Raw genomic sequence first — 13,507 nt, 5'->3', positions numbered from 1 at the left:
TTGCATGTCGTATCCCTGCACCATTATTGATGTGGCATGTAAATTCTTTCCCATCATGATTTATTCTCCCAAGGCAATTCAAGGCACTGGAGGGGTATTTACCATTAACGTTACATTTTTCTATCCCATTCACTCATGTAAATGAAACACATGATGATATACTGTGATTACCCTCAATCAACAAAGATTCCAAACTAATGTCTTGGGAACCTTTTCGGCCAAGGCCAGCCGAAAGCATCGGGGCCCACATCATTGCAACTCTTTATGACAGTGGGACCCCCTATTCCATGATGGGATCCAACGGAAGAATTGGGGCAAAGTGGTTGGTGATTGTGCCATCACGTAACACGTGTCTCAGGAGATCGTGGTTTTGTGAATGGAATCAGATCTGTGTTTTGATTGATATCGGTATGGTACCGATCCGTTGTATCGGTTAAATGGTCTATTTGAAATTAAAGCACAATGTCATTCCCCACATCTTTTATCAAAATACTCAATTTATAAGGTTTAAAATAGTTATAATTCAATAAGGATCCGTGGCGCAATGGTAGCGCGTCTGACTCCAGATCAGAAGGTTGCGTGTTCGATTCACGTCGGGTTCAAAAATTCCCATAAAAAATAGCCTCAAAATCTTTTTAGATAACAAAAATAAGGATATTGATCTAAAGTAGAGACTTTTTTGAGGTTGCAAGCATTAGCAGGACTTCCCAAGTCAACATTCTTGCTCTTCTTGATTTTGGACTTGCTAAACTATGCCCAAGGATATGAGAGGGACTCCTGATATATTGCACTAGAAGTATTTTTCCGAACTTTTGGAGAAGTCTCATACAAGTCAAATGTTTATAGTTATGGAATGATGGTTTTGAAAATGGTTGGAGGAAGAAGAAATATGAAAGTGTCAGCAGAACTTTTGGAGAAGTCTCATGCAAGTCAAATGTTTATAGTTATGGAATGATGGTTTTGGAAATGGTTGGAGGAAGAAGAAATATGAAAGTGTCAGTAGATTATACTAGTGAAGCATATTTCCCACATTGGATTTATAGGCATTTTAAGTTTGATCAGAAGCTGGAACCGGAAGGAGTCACTACTACAGTGGGATAGGAAATTGTGAAGAAAATGAGTTTAGTAGGGTTATGGTGCATCCAAACAAATCCATTAGACATGCCTTCAATGAGTAAAGTTGTTGAAATGTTGGAGGGAAGCATTACTTCATTGGATATACCACCGAAGCCTTACCTGTGTTCTCCTCCAAGAATGTCTACAGATTGTTGTGGCACTTGACTCAGAAGGTATTTGGTGATTTATTAATGATAAATTTTGTTCAAACACGACTATAGTGGATTTTAGGGATGCATTTTTTTTTTAGAACTATCGATTATATATATGGGTGAAGCTATTATATATACCATTAGGGAGAATTGATCCTCTAATTGATTCACCTATGAGATTTTGGTCATTATTAACTAAGCCAATCATTTTGCGATTCTAGGTTTGCACTTTTGTTATAGGTTTTGACCTAAATTTATGGATAGTGAATTTGATGATAGATCTTAATGAGTTGGGATCTTTTATTTGTTAGGATAGAAGTTTGTGCCTCTGTCACACCTCTCTATCAATCTATCACATATTAAAAGAAAAACTTAAATTTATATTTTGACAAGTAAAATGAGAAGTAGATTTTCCTTTAATGTGTGATGAAAAAATATAAAAGATTACAGATCTCATCTACCCATCAAAATAAACAATTTGGACTCGACCGTGACATCCTCAACTAATTTCCCAATATAAAATTCTTACACGCCATGATATATATATTTTTTGGTCAAAGTATGTCATGATATATATTTTTTGGTCAAAGTATGCCGTTAAATTGTAACTAATTATTCGAATGATTATAATTAAGCCCTTTTACTTCTATCATGGATGTCATCGTATGAGTCACAAATAGACTGCTCAACTTTGGTCAAAAAATAAATAAAGTATACAATGCATGACGCTGGCGCTTTGGCTCTTGGGTAAGCAAATGTCTATGATGTTTAGAAAACGTTTACGTTATGAAATCGCAAAGATTCTTATGTGTTTTCATACTTGAGAAAATAAAAAGAAGTTAAAAACCATGGTTCATAGAAAAACTCATGCTTTTGGACATCAAGTTTTGACCGGGTGAGTTGACTAGAAGTTTGGAAGTCTGATCAGAGAGGACTGAGACTTGCCTTTTTTGAGGATATCCCATTAATTAATTTAGCTAGGAGAGGAGGGAAGAAGGAAGATGTTGCAGTGGTGGAGTCGTTATTGATGAGGACGATGAGAAGCACTCCCAGTAGGGCGACGGAGGCAGCAGCAGCAGCGATAGTAGTTGTACTAGTGGTGCTAGTAAGAATCGTCCCTTCAGCAACAGCGTTGGGCTTCAACTGCACCGGTACTATTAAGACATGTTCAGCTCTGGTCGACTACGTCGTCTCTCCCAGAACCTCATCTTTCGTCGACGTCGCATACCTCTTCGGTGTCACCGTCATATCCATATTTCGTGCGAATTCACTTCCACTCTCAACTTATGCATACCAAACCGTGAAGGCGAACCAAACCATCAAGATCCCCTTCCAGTGCAGTTGTGCAAGCTTTTTCAATAATATTGGAATTTCAGAGAACAACCCAGTTTACAGTGTAAAGCCAGGAGACTACTCGCTGTCTATTATTGCGAACGACGTGTTCTCTGGGTTGGTGACTGCCCAGGATATTGCCCGTATGAATTTGATTTCCAACAACATAATTTCTGAAGGGCAAAGCCTGCGGATTCCTCTGCCTTGTAGCTGCGATCCGGTGGACGGTGATCAGGTCCTTCATTATGGACTTGTGGTGCCTTCGGGAACCACTCTGTTGCAGATCGCTAATGAGTACGGAACCACCCCAGCTACCTTGTTGACACTCAACGCTTTGGCCGACACTGCTAATATTACGAGTGGCAAAATCATCGATGTTCCTCTCAGAGGTCAGCACTCTTCCATCTATCTTATCTCTTCTCTTCTCTACTCTACTCTATCTGCTAGCAAGGGCGGAGCTGATTTTGCATGGGTGAAAATAAACCGTTTTTGTTTCAAACAAACCGATCCATCTGAGGTTCAATTCGAACCAAACATCCGAGGTTTAATCCTGAGTTAACGCTGTTGGCCAAGACACTTGAGAAGACGACGTCGTCGCTGTCATTCATGTGCATCGCCTTCTGGAGAATCAGGCAGGTCTCCCAAGAACTGAACCTCTAAACTGGGTTGGAAAATAAGTGGGATCGATTTGGGTTAAAATTTTCAAGTTGGCAATTTTCTATTTGATTTCTTTGAAAACTATTATCCCTTCACGAAGTGGGTGAGTTGGATTTCAGTTAGCAATCCAACTATTTTCCATCGTCTTCCCCGTTGTGGAATGGAATTCAATATCGGAAAAACTTGTAATGTGTAATAAGGAAATTCAGTGATTCGCTTTGCTATACAATTTCAATAAATAATAGATAGAAATGGTGACAGTACTTGATCGAGTTTAGCCTTTTCGGTGGTGGAAGGGAAGGTGGAGGAAGAGGTTGTGGAAGCGCTTCTCGAGGGCGAGCCAACTAGCGGCACCGTGATTCTCCAGGAGGCGATGCGCATGAGTCATGACTGACGACGACGACCTCTTCCTTCAAGGCGTGAGCGGCGGCAGACTTGGTCCTATCAAAGCATCTTGCCATGGGAGACCTACCTGATACTCCAAGAGGCGCTGCTTAGGACTGACGACGACGACGTCGTCGTCTTCTCAAGTGCCTTGGCCAAGAGTGTTAACTCAGGATTAAACCTCAGATGTGCGGTTCGAATTGAAACTCAAATGGTTCCGATTTATTTTTACTTAAGTTGGTGTTTAGTGTACATGTTCCTGCTTGGAGTAGTGCCACGTAGGCACTGTTCTCTTTAAAACAAAACTAGAACAAATCCAATCTAAGGAACTATGAGCACCTTGAAGTGCCAAAATTACTGACAGAAAATCTGAAGTTACTTGGAGATTGAAAACTCTTAAAATTCGCCCAAAAAATAAGCCATCTCTAATAGCTTGGAACTCAAGAATTGCTGCCGAGCTACCCAAGCAATCAAAACATTGTGCTGCTACAAAGATTTTGTGAATCTCCCTAGAGTTCAACTATGTTCATTTTAATTTCATCAACAAATCATATAATAGGTTTGCTGATTTCCTAGCTAAGAGAGCCCGTTCGTTTCTCTCTTTCTAGATCATGATGGAATATCCCAACTATTTTCATGATTGATTAGTCATTGTTATTGTCCAGGTCTCCTGGCTTAAACTATTTTATTTAATAAAGCTTTTACCCTTTGACCAAAAAATAAAAAAAAGGCACTGTTTCCAAGCAAAATCTCTGTATAGCAAGTCTGGATCACCTCTGAATTAATGTCTTTTCACTATAAATATTACGTGAGTCCCACCTCTGAATTATTCTATTATATTCGGTCCTAGGTTCACATTAAAATTTATGTAAATTAATAGAACAACTAAAATACAAATAACACTACCTATAAGTAAATTAATATATATATATATATATATATATATATATATATATATATATATATATAAAAAAAAGAATAGGGGGGATCAGAAAGAAAAAGGAAAAAGCCCGTGGGAGGTACTTAGTAAATGTTTCCCTCCCCAGATAGAAAGCAAAAAAATAAATAAATAATAATAATATTAATATTAATTGATGAAACCCTAAACATTCGATTAATAAAACTTAAAATTTAAATTGCTATTAGTAGGAATCAAAAGTTTATGTATTAAAAAAATAAAATCAGCTATTACGACTAGATTTGATAAAATTGATGGTTGAATTTTCTAAACGAGATTTAAATTTCTATTAATATTATTATTACTATAGTAATTAAAATCCTAAATTATTCTCAATTAATATTATTATTAAAACCTAACATACTCTCAATTTCTTTACTAGTTAAAACCCTAAATTATCCTTTAATTAATTTTATTACTCAAATCTCAAAACACCCCCACGTTCTTCTTCTTCTTTTTTTTTTTTTTTTTTCTGTTACAATCCCCCCACGTTCTTTAGTCTATGTGTTTTTTTTTCAATAGAATAATTCAAAAAAATAAAAAATACTCAATCAAAAAAATATAAACGTCTTTCTTAGGTTTCATTTTTTTCTTTCTCTGTTTTCTTTTTTTTCTTTTTTTATTTGATAATTTTAATAAATAAGAGAGAAGGTAAGTGATATTATCCCACTAAAAAGAGATCTAAATATCATTTAGACATTTAGTGAGGACAAATGATATTTATCCTTTTTTTAATTATTTTTAACTTTTTATGTTATCTTAGAGAGATAATGAGGAAGTCCAAAACTCTAATCTTCATACAATTACAATTCATTAGTAATTAACCTAAAACCGGTTATCACATGTGACATACCCAAACTCAAAATACTTTTGTCTTTTGATTTATTATTTAGTTTTGTTATTTGACAATATCGATCAGTCTTATGTTTGACATCCTCTTTTATTATAATTTTGATTTGGAGTGTTCTATCCTCCACAGTCTGTAAATCCATGGTCAGCAGCAACTCTCTTGACTACCCCTTGCTTGTTCCCAATGGATCTACAATCATAACTGCTAACAATTGCGTGCAATGCACCTGCGATTCATCGAAAAACTGGAGGTGAGTATTATTTTAATCTCGATCTCAAGGCCATCAAGCTTTGGACTTAAATTTCTTTGTGGAGCTTCTAGTTTTTTCAGTAATATATGGAAACCTAATTCAGTTTGGTTTTTTTTTTATGTTGTGAATAGATTATATTGTGATACATTCCAAGGGTCTACTCCCGCTTGGTGCTCTTCTATGAAATGTCAAGGTGGATTATCCCTTGGAAGCAGTACCATGTCACCTTGTTCCACATGTTCCTATGCTGGATTCACCAATGAAGCTCCACTTTTGAACCTCACCGATACTTGTACTGCACCCATTAATGCATCCATTAATGCACCCATTAAGGGAAATAATTCTTTGCTGCATACAGTTTATATTGCTTCATCAGCCGCAGGAATTGGTTTGCTGGTGATGATGATCATAGTCCTATATTGTTGCTGCTTGAGAGGGAAATCTAATAAGAGCAAAGACATTGACATAGAGATTCTTTTGAAGAATAATGGATCCTTGGTTACAAAACGATACACTTATACAGAGATCAAGAAGATGACAGATTTCTTCAAAGATAAGCTAGGTGAAGGAGGGTATGGCAGTGTATTCAAAGGAAAGTTACTTGATAGACGCTTGGTGGCAGTGAAGATACTCAACAAATCCAAAGGAAATGGAGACGAATTTATCAATGAAGTTGTAAGTATTAGTAAAACTTCCCATGTTAATATTGTCTCTCTTATTGGTTACTGTTTTGAGAGGACTAGAAGAGCTCTTGTGTATGAGTTCATGCCCAATGGATCTCTTGACAAGTTCATATACAATAACGAATCATCGACAGCAAGTCCTCGTCTTGGATGGGAAAAACTATTCAATATAGCAATCGGAATTGGTCGTGGATTAGAGTACCTACATCGTGGTTGCAACTCACGTATTCTACACTTTGACATAAAGCCACATAACATTCTACTAGACCAAGATTTTTGCCCTAAGGTCTCTGATTTCGGACTTGCTAAGCTATGCCCAACAAAAGACAGTATCATATCAATGATGGGTATGAGAGGGACTATAGGGTATATTGCTCCAGAAGTATTCAGTCGAAATTTTGGTGGAGTCTCTCATAAGTCTGATGTATACAGTTATGGGATGATGGTTTTAGAAATGGTTGGAGGAAGAAAGAATGTGAAAGTGTCAGTAGATCATACTAGTGAATTATATTTCCCACATTGGATATATACCCATTTCCAGCAAGATAATCAGGATAAAGTACTAAGAGTACAAGATGGGTTATATACAGGAGATGAAGAAGAAATTGTAAGGAAAATGAGTTTAGTAGGGTTATGGTGCATCCAAACAGATCCTTCAAATCGGCCTTCAATGAGAAAAGTTGTTGAAATGTTAGAAGGGAACATTACTTCATTGCAGATGCCACCAAAACCTTACTTGTGTTCTCCTCCAAGAACTTCTCCAGCTGTCTCTTCATCATTGTAATTGTAGATTCAGTTAGACCTAATGTTTTATGTTCCATGGAATGAAAAATGCAATTGTTGTAAGTGGGCTGGATTATGATGGTTAAGCTCAGCCCAACCTAACCCAATCAAAGACCCAAGGGTGCATTAGCTTGTCATGGACTTACAAGGATCGATTTCTCGATGTCGGGCCCAAATAAATGTTGCGAAAAGTTTGTGTATAATGCTTATTAGAACCCCCCCCCCCTCTTTTGGTTTTTGAACAGGCAATGTATAGGGATGGAGGAAGACGTGCAAATGGTCTCAAGCCACCCACACAAATTTTTTGGTAAATGATGAATTGGACAAACTTATAGCTAGGGGTGTCAACGGTGCGGTTTCGGGCTGAAAAACACCTAGCCCAAACACGGCCTATTAACAAAATAACGGTTTCAGACCAGTTTCGGTTTGGTGCGGTTTGGGTTCGGGCTAACTAACTGTTTTGACTAATGGTTTAGATTCGGGTTGACTAATAGTTTATGGTGTGTAAAAAAAAAAAAAGAAGAAATAATTGAGCATCCTACAACAAAAGCGAAAATTATATGGAAAGCAAAGTTGCTATTGGTTAATTTCCATTAAAAAAAACCCACCCATTCTATAGAAATCAAGAACCTAGATATTAAGTAGTAAAATGACCATTTGATATTTGAATTCATGCTTAATTTTTTTAATTGTCTATACCAAATACTTAATGATAATATAATGATTCAACTACTATTTAATGTAAAATTACAAAACGGGTTATAACGGGTTGCGGTTCGATTTCGGGTTGGTGCGGGCTCCACAACCCTCAGCCCAATTACGGCCTATTAAGGTTCTGTTCGGGCCAGTTTGGGGCTATCAAGCCGGTGTGGTTCGGTTTAAACGGTTCGGACTATAAATTGATACCCTAATTTAAAGCTAACCAAGCCACCCACTAAATCTTTCCGACCATCCATGATGGAGATCTTATAACCATAAAGGCCATAGCAGGGGGCTTCTTATTCTTGGATTTTTGTTCGCGCCTGCATAGATATCCTTGTGAAGGCCAAAAAATGTGACACATGTCCCCTATGGCATAGATTTTTGTTGTAAGTGGGCTGGACTACAATGGCCCAGCCGAACCTAACATAATTAAAGGCCCAACGGTGCGATGGCTTGTCATGGATTTAAACAACGATTAATGTCGAGGAGCATTTGACCCTTAGCCCAATGGGATAAGTCCGTGGGCTACTAAAAAGTTTGATCCATGGGCCTCGTTGGCGGGCCCAAATAATTGTTGGGAAAGTTCATCTGTAATGCACAACAATCAGATTTCGTCTACTTTCTATTGCGCATGTGCAAGTGGTCCCAAGCCACCAACCCAATCTTCCCAACCATGTATGATAGAGATCTTATAACCATAAAAAACTCATAACTGGAGATTTGTAGTTCACTCTTTCAATCATCAACACAGAAAGGAATTTCAAAGGCAACAATCTAGCACATTAGAAACTTAACCAAGAGAGGGTCCTCTCTTGAAAAAGCCATAGCCACAAAGCTTCAAAACTACTACTCTCTTTTTTTCTTCAAATTTTCATTGCCTAACATAGAGGAGTGACTCATCTTCGAGGTTTCTACTCCAACTTTAAGAAGATTTAAATTCTTGACTCCTTATTCATGAAATTGGTCTTTAGTTATGACATCAAATTAGCTCTCAAATCAGATTATTGAGGAGAGAACGAGTCCAGATCTTCTATTTCTAATTAATTTTGTCAAAACCCCTTTCTTCCCTTCATTTTTTTAAACAGAATGATTATGTAATAGAGAATATCATGGTAAAACAACTGGTCATTAATAAGAACTTTTCCACATGCAATCAAAATAATGAGTCCATAAGCAAGATCATGTAGTCTAATAGGCAATCTCTGATTTAGGAAGAAAAGACAATTTCACATCACAGTGACAGAGCAGAATCCAGTAAACTTGAGAACAAAAATAGTATAGGTCCCACACTGTAGTCTGTACCAACCAAGCTTGGTTAAGTTTTGATCCTCTTGGTGGGTTTAAGACCGTTTGAATACACCACGCCCGAGCCCCGAAAGCTCTGCTGTTGCTCGCTTCCCTAGACCCCATGAACCCCTGCGCCCCATGACCCATCTCTCACTCTCTCCCTCTCTCTCTCAATCTCTCTCAATCTCTCGAGAAGTAAAAAAGATAAAAGCAAAAACAGATGAACAGAAACAGACACCACAGTACTACACCACTACACCTCCACCGTCTATTCATCTCTCCTCCCCATATTTATTGTCTACTGTCTAGAGATCTAAATTTCTTTCAAGCCCTAGCACTTACACCAGTGTTTTACTCTCTCCCCCCCTCTCTCTCTCTCTCTCTCTCTCTCTCTTGTCTTGCAGACACTTAAACCCACAAAGCTCAGCTCCTTGATTTCAAGGTTCGTCGAACAACCCACCAAGGACACAATTAATCTCTGATTTGGGTGCTTACTCTGGTCTCATTAATGGATGTTTTACTGCTTCTTGTAGTACTTGTCTTGGCCATGACTGGTTACTCGAGTAAGTTTTTAGATTGTTTCTTCTTTATTACCATTTTAGTGTGAGATTGCATTTTTCAGATAGTGGTTCTTCTCATTTGGGTTTTCTTCCCCTGCTTCTGCAATATGATGAATGGTCGTAGAACCCTTAGATACTTTTTGTTTTCCCCCCTTTGAACATGGGTTTTCCTCTTCTCCCTTTATTTTCCTTTTATGTCTTTCTTGTTCAGAGTCGGTGTTTCCTGTTCACATTTTTAGGACTCTGGGGATTATCCCCCTACCTTTGGATTATTATTTCTATCTATGGGCTACTTTTGTGCAGCTTTACCTTGAAAAAAATTAAGTCCAGAACACAAGCAAAACCATTTTCAGCTGTGATTATTATTGACAAGATTATTACTTTTCATTTCTTCGTTCTAGTATTTTTCTCTGGCAAGATCTATTGTTGTTGTTTTTATTTATTTTTTTTCAAATCTTTTCTTCCAGGGATTTTCTTCCATGGTTTCTATTGAAAGACTGAATTTTATTACCTTTTTTTTTTTGTGTGGGTTTTGTTAGGTGCAAACTGGTGTGTCTGTAGGAGTGATGTGAGTGACACAGCTTCTCAGAAGGCCTTAGATTATGCTTGTGGAGCTGGAGCTGACTGCACGCCCATCCTTCAAAATGGCGCTTGTTACCAGCCTAACACTGTAAAGGCCCATTGCTCTTATGCTGTCAACAGCTATTTCCAGAGGAAGAGTCAGGCTCTAGGGACATGTGATTTTTCTGGTGCTGCCCAACCTGTCACAACTGACCCAAGTGAGTAGAAACCCTGAACAGGCCATGATCCTCACTCATATGATCTGGGTGTCCAATATAAGAAACTATTCGATTATTAAATTGGTTGTTGATTCTTTCTTTCTTGTGACATGCAGGTCCAGGTGGCTCTTGTCTATTTCCTGCAACCCCAAGGTATGGTATCATCATCCATTCTCTTCATCCTGGAGAGCGCATGGTGTTTCAACCTTGGTTTAGAATAGATGTTAGTGTGTGTTCTTACTGGAAGTCGGGGGTTTCTTTCTTTTTTCCTTTTTCGTTCTCCCTTAATTGCATTCTTAATGAACTTACGGTGAAAGTTACAAAGTTGAAGTTAGCTATTTCTTGTTTTGCTGGTTTTCCAATATGTGTACGTTCTAGTCTTTCTTGCTGGCATTAGGTAGATGTCTTGCTAGAAATCGATTCCCTTCTCTAAAGTGGATCTGAATCTGATTCTTTTTCCAATAATTTTCGTACAAGGAAGCTGGTGTGTGGGTGTTTCTCCTTTTTATCTTAGATGTAAAGTTTATAGCCTTTTGAAATCTACAAGGTTCTCAGTTTATTTTATTTTGATGACATTTATGTAATAAATTATGAAGCCCATCCCTTTCTGCTTTGGATTCTGCTCTGTGAAAAGCAGGGCCTCTTGGGTCTAACAAAGAAGGTTATTGGATTTCCATAGTTAGTTTGGAGTGGTGATTTTTTTAAAGCCATTCCCGATGATTTCTGGCACTTTACTTGAGTATGATGAAATGTTTTTATGGGTCTTCCTCATGTTAAGGCTTTACAGCTGTTATAGCTTGTCTGTTAATATGGGTTTCAAGTTCCGGACCTCTGCTTGTGGAGTTTTCTATATAATTTCTGATCATCTCAACTTCTGTCATTGTTCAGTGCTGCAGTGGGTACAACAACACCCACAACCGGAACACCAACAACAGGAACAACACCCACAACTGGAATAACACCAACAACAGGAACAACACCCACAACCGGAATAACACCAACTACAGGAACTACTCCTACCGGGATCACTCCCACAACAGGCACCAGCACAGGCACAACTCCTACAACTACCACTGGAGGAATCATTGGAGGGATTGGAACTGGTATAGGTCCTTCAAGTAGCACTGGCATCAGCACAGATAATACCAGTGATGGTGGCCAAGTCTTTCAATACAACTTATGCCCACTTCTGCTAGCCCTTTGGTTTTCTGGCCTTCTTTTCTTGTGGGCTTGAAGAAATGACAAAGGTGGTTCCTTCTTGATGTGTGAATGAGATGTTGCCTTTGCATGTGATATATGCTTGGTGAGCAAAGGGGGAATCATCACCAATCCCCATTTGGGTCTTTTTTTCTTTCTTTACTGTGGAAAAGCCAGGTGTTATTACTCTTGGGTGGTGATGGGCTGCTGGCGGTGGAATAGAACCTTTGATCTCTTTCTATCTATCTTGCTTTGCTCTCTTCTTTTGTTTTTTTGCCAGAAAGGTTCTATGGACTGTCCCTACCATGAGAGTATCCATCTACTCATAGACATGTTGTCTAGTAGAAGTTGATTTTCCTAGTTTTGTGCCATGTGGATACTGATCTGGCTACCTTATTTAAGTAGTGTGTACCTTCTCGATGAAAGCTTTTGCTTTCCCCTCTTGACATGTTCAATCTTAGTTCTTAATTTCTTATATAGTGATGATACTTAGGGTAGGTATTCATTTTCCTCTCAATTTAAGCTGTTAATTGGGGTTTCTCACTTGACAAGCTTTTGGTGTCTTCTTAAAGAGGATCTTTTGAATGCGCTTCGCCCAAAATGTTATTCGAATTCCTTCTCTCTTTCTTGGGGTTGGGTTGAACCCTAGAGAAAAACTCAAGCCCATTACGTACCTTAAATTGATATAAAATTATCAAAAGAAAATTCTTATATTTATACGAGTGGTACCATACTCAAAAGGTAGCCGTTAAAGGTTCCTTAAATAATACCCACTGGTGAAAAAAAAAAAAGAAAAAAAAAAAACCTTTGTGTGTGGGGCACCTTCTCTTTCTCTTTAATTTTTTATCCCTAAAAACCTGAACATGGGGACCTTTCCCTTTCACGGGCCTCTTAATTAATTTTTATGGCGTGGGGCCCAGGAATATTTGAATTGTACATGTGAGCATTAAGGGCCCTTTCTGATTTTGTTGTGAAAAACAAGCTTTGGCTAATTTCAAGGTGCAAACGTAAAGGATTTTTGTTCGCCCCCCTGCAGAGACCCGGATATTGTCTGGAAAGGCTTTCACTGCCAATGATAGACAGCTGGCTAAAAAGTGGGGTAAAATTGTAAAAGCAATATAGTTCTATTAAAATTACATGTTGAATCCTTTAAAGTTAATTTAATTCACATGCAAAGCCCAGCCAGCTTCATGATTTGGGGAAAAATTCAACTAAAACCGAGAAAACTTCTACCGCTTTCATCCGCATCCGGTCTTGGCATCCTTTTTCCTCCACCTCGTCGTCGCTCTCAACGGTAAAGAGAATTTTGGTACTTGTAGAACCGTTCACATGCCGCAGGGTTAATGTCTTTGTAAATATATTATTTTTCTCTTCTTGGACGGTGGGAGAGAGAGACAAGGTGTTCCGTTGATTGCTAAATGCGCAGCTCTATGGTGTAGATTTAACCACGTGGTTTCTTTAGATCCTAACCGTTGAATTGTAACATTTGCATTTTTAACTAATTTAAGTGAAGCAAAACCGTGTGAAAACACGGTTCAATGACACGAAGCCAACCCAACTTAATCGACCGGACCGGACCAGATCGAAGAAAAAGTCTCTTTCGTCTTCAACTTCTTGTGCGGAAGCTTCAGCTTCAGGCAACGATACCTGCAACGACTTTTAGCGGAGACGACCACAGAAAAGGCAAAAGATTAGGGTTCTTTGTTTTCAAGTAATCTTGAAGGGGAAAGGAAAGACAAACGAGAACGAGGTTAGTGTGGAGGCGATATCAGAGAGAGAGAAGAAATAGAGAAAGGGAAGACGAACATCTGCACCGT

At 38.3% G+C, this 13,507-nt stretch overlaps 2 protein-coding genes and 1 non-coding gene across 3 annotated transcripts; all 3 read left to right on the top strand.

The window, feature by feature from the left end:
* Positions 1-530: 530 nt before the first annotated feature.
* On the top strand, positions 531-602 carry TRNAW-CCA (transfer RNA tryptophan (anticodon CCA)). Its single transcript has one exon. It is a non-coding gene; the product is annotated as a tRNA-Trp (tRNA).
* A 1,702-nt stretch (positions 603-2,304) lies between these two features.
* LOC149020131 (LEAF RUST 10 DISEASE-RESISTANCE LOCUS RECEPTOR-LIKE PROTEIN KINASE-like 2.4) lies at positions 2,305-7,328 on the top strand. Its single transcript, XM_089146817.1, has 3 exons — positions 2,305-2,989; positions 5,579-5,699; positions 5,831-7,328. Exons 1-3 carry the CDS (start codon positions 2,305-2,307, stop codon positions 7,164-7,166), a joined length of 2,142 nt encoding a protein of 713 aa, XP_089002943.1. The 3' UTR covers positions 7,167-7,328.
* A 2,001-nt stretch (positions 7,329-9,329) lies between these two features.
* Positions 9,330-12,293, top strand: LOC149020130 (PLASMODESMATA CALLOSE-BINDING PROTEIN 1-like). Its single transcript, XM_089148214.1, has 4 exons — positions 9,330-9,717; positions 10,254-10,493; positions 10,610-10,646; positions 11,382-12,293. The coding sequence occupies exons 1-4, from the start codon at positions 9,663-9,665 to the stop codon at positions 11,725-11,727; spliced, it is 678 nt and encodes a 225-aa protein (XP_089004340.1). The 5' UTR covers positions 9,330-9,662; the 3' UTR covers positions 11,728-12,293.
* Positions 12,294-13,507: the final 1,214 nt, after the last annotated feature.

Source organism: Hakea prostrata, chromosome 3 (genome assembly GCF_041222555.1).
Source record: "Hakea prostrata isolate BN-2017 chromosome 3, UWA_Hpros_2, whole genome shotgun sequence".
Taxonomy (NCBI): Eukaryota; Viridiplantae; Streptophyta; class Magnoliopsida; order Proteales; family Proteaceae; genus Hakea; species Hakea prostrata.
This window is presented reverse-complemented; position numbering and strand designations above follow the sequence as displayed.

Excerpts from the sequence above, each read along its gene's own strand:
- LOC149020130 (XM_089148214.1), top strand. The coding sequence starts at position 9,663 with ATGGATGTTTTACTGCTTCTTGTAGTACTTGTCTTGGCCATGACTGGT. Across the intron at positions 10,494-10,609 it reads ACCTGTCACAACTGACCCAA|GTCCAGGTGGCTCTTGTCTA; the intron begins GTGAGTAGAAAC and ends TGTGACATGCAG. Across the intron at positions 10,647-11,381 it reads CTATTTCCTGCAACCCCAAG|TGCTGCAGTGGGTACAACAA; the intron begins GTATGGTATCAT and ends GTCATTGTTCAG.
- LOC149020131 (XM_089146817.1), top strand. The coding sequence starts at position 2,305 with ATGAGAAGCACTCCCAGTAGGGCGACGGAGGCAGCAGCAGCAGCGATA. Across the intron at positions 2,990-5,578 it reads CATCGATGTTCCTCTCAGAG|TCTGTAAATCCATGGTCAGC; the intron begins GTCAGCACTCTT and ends TATCCTCCACAG. Across the intron at positions 5,700-5,830 it reads GATTCATCGAAAAACTGGAG|ATTATATTGTGATACATTCC; the intron begins GTGAGTATTATT and ends TGTTGTGAATAG.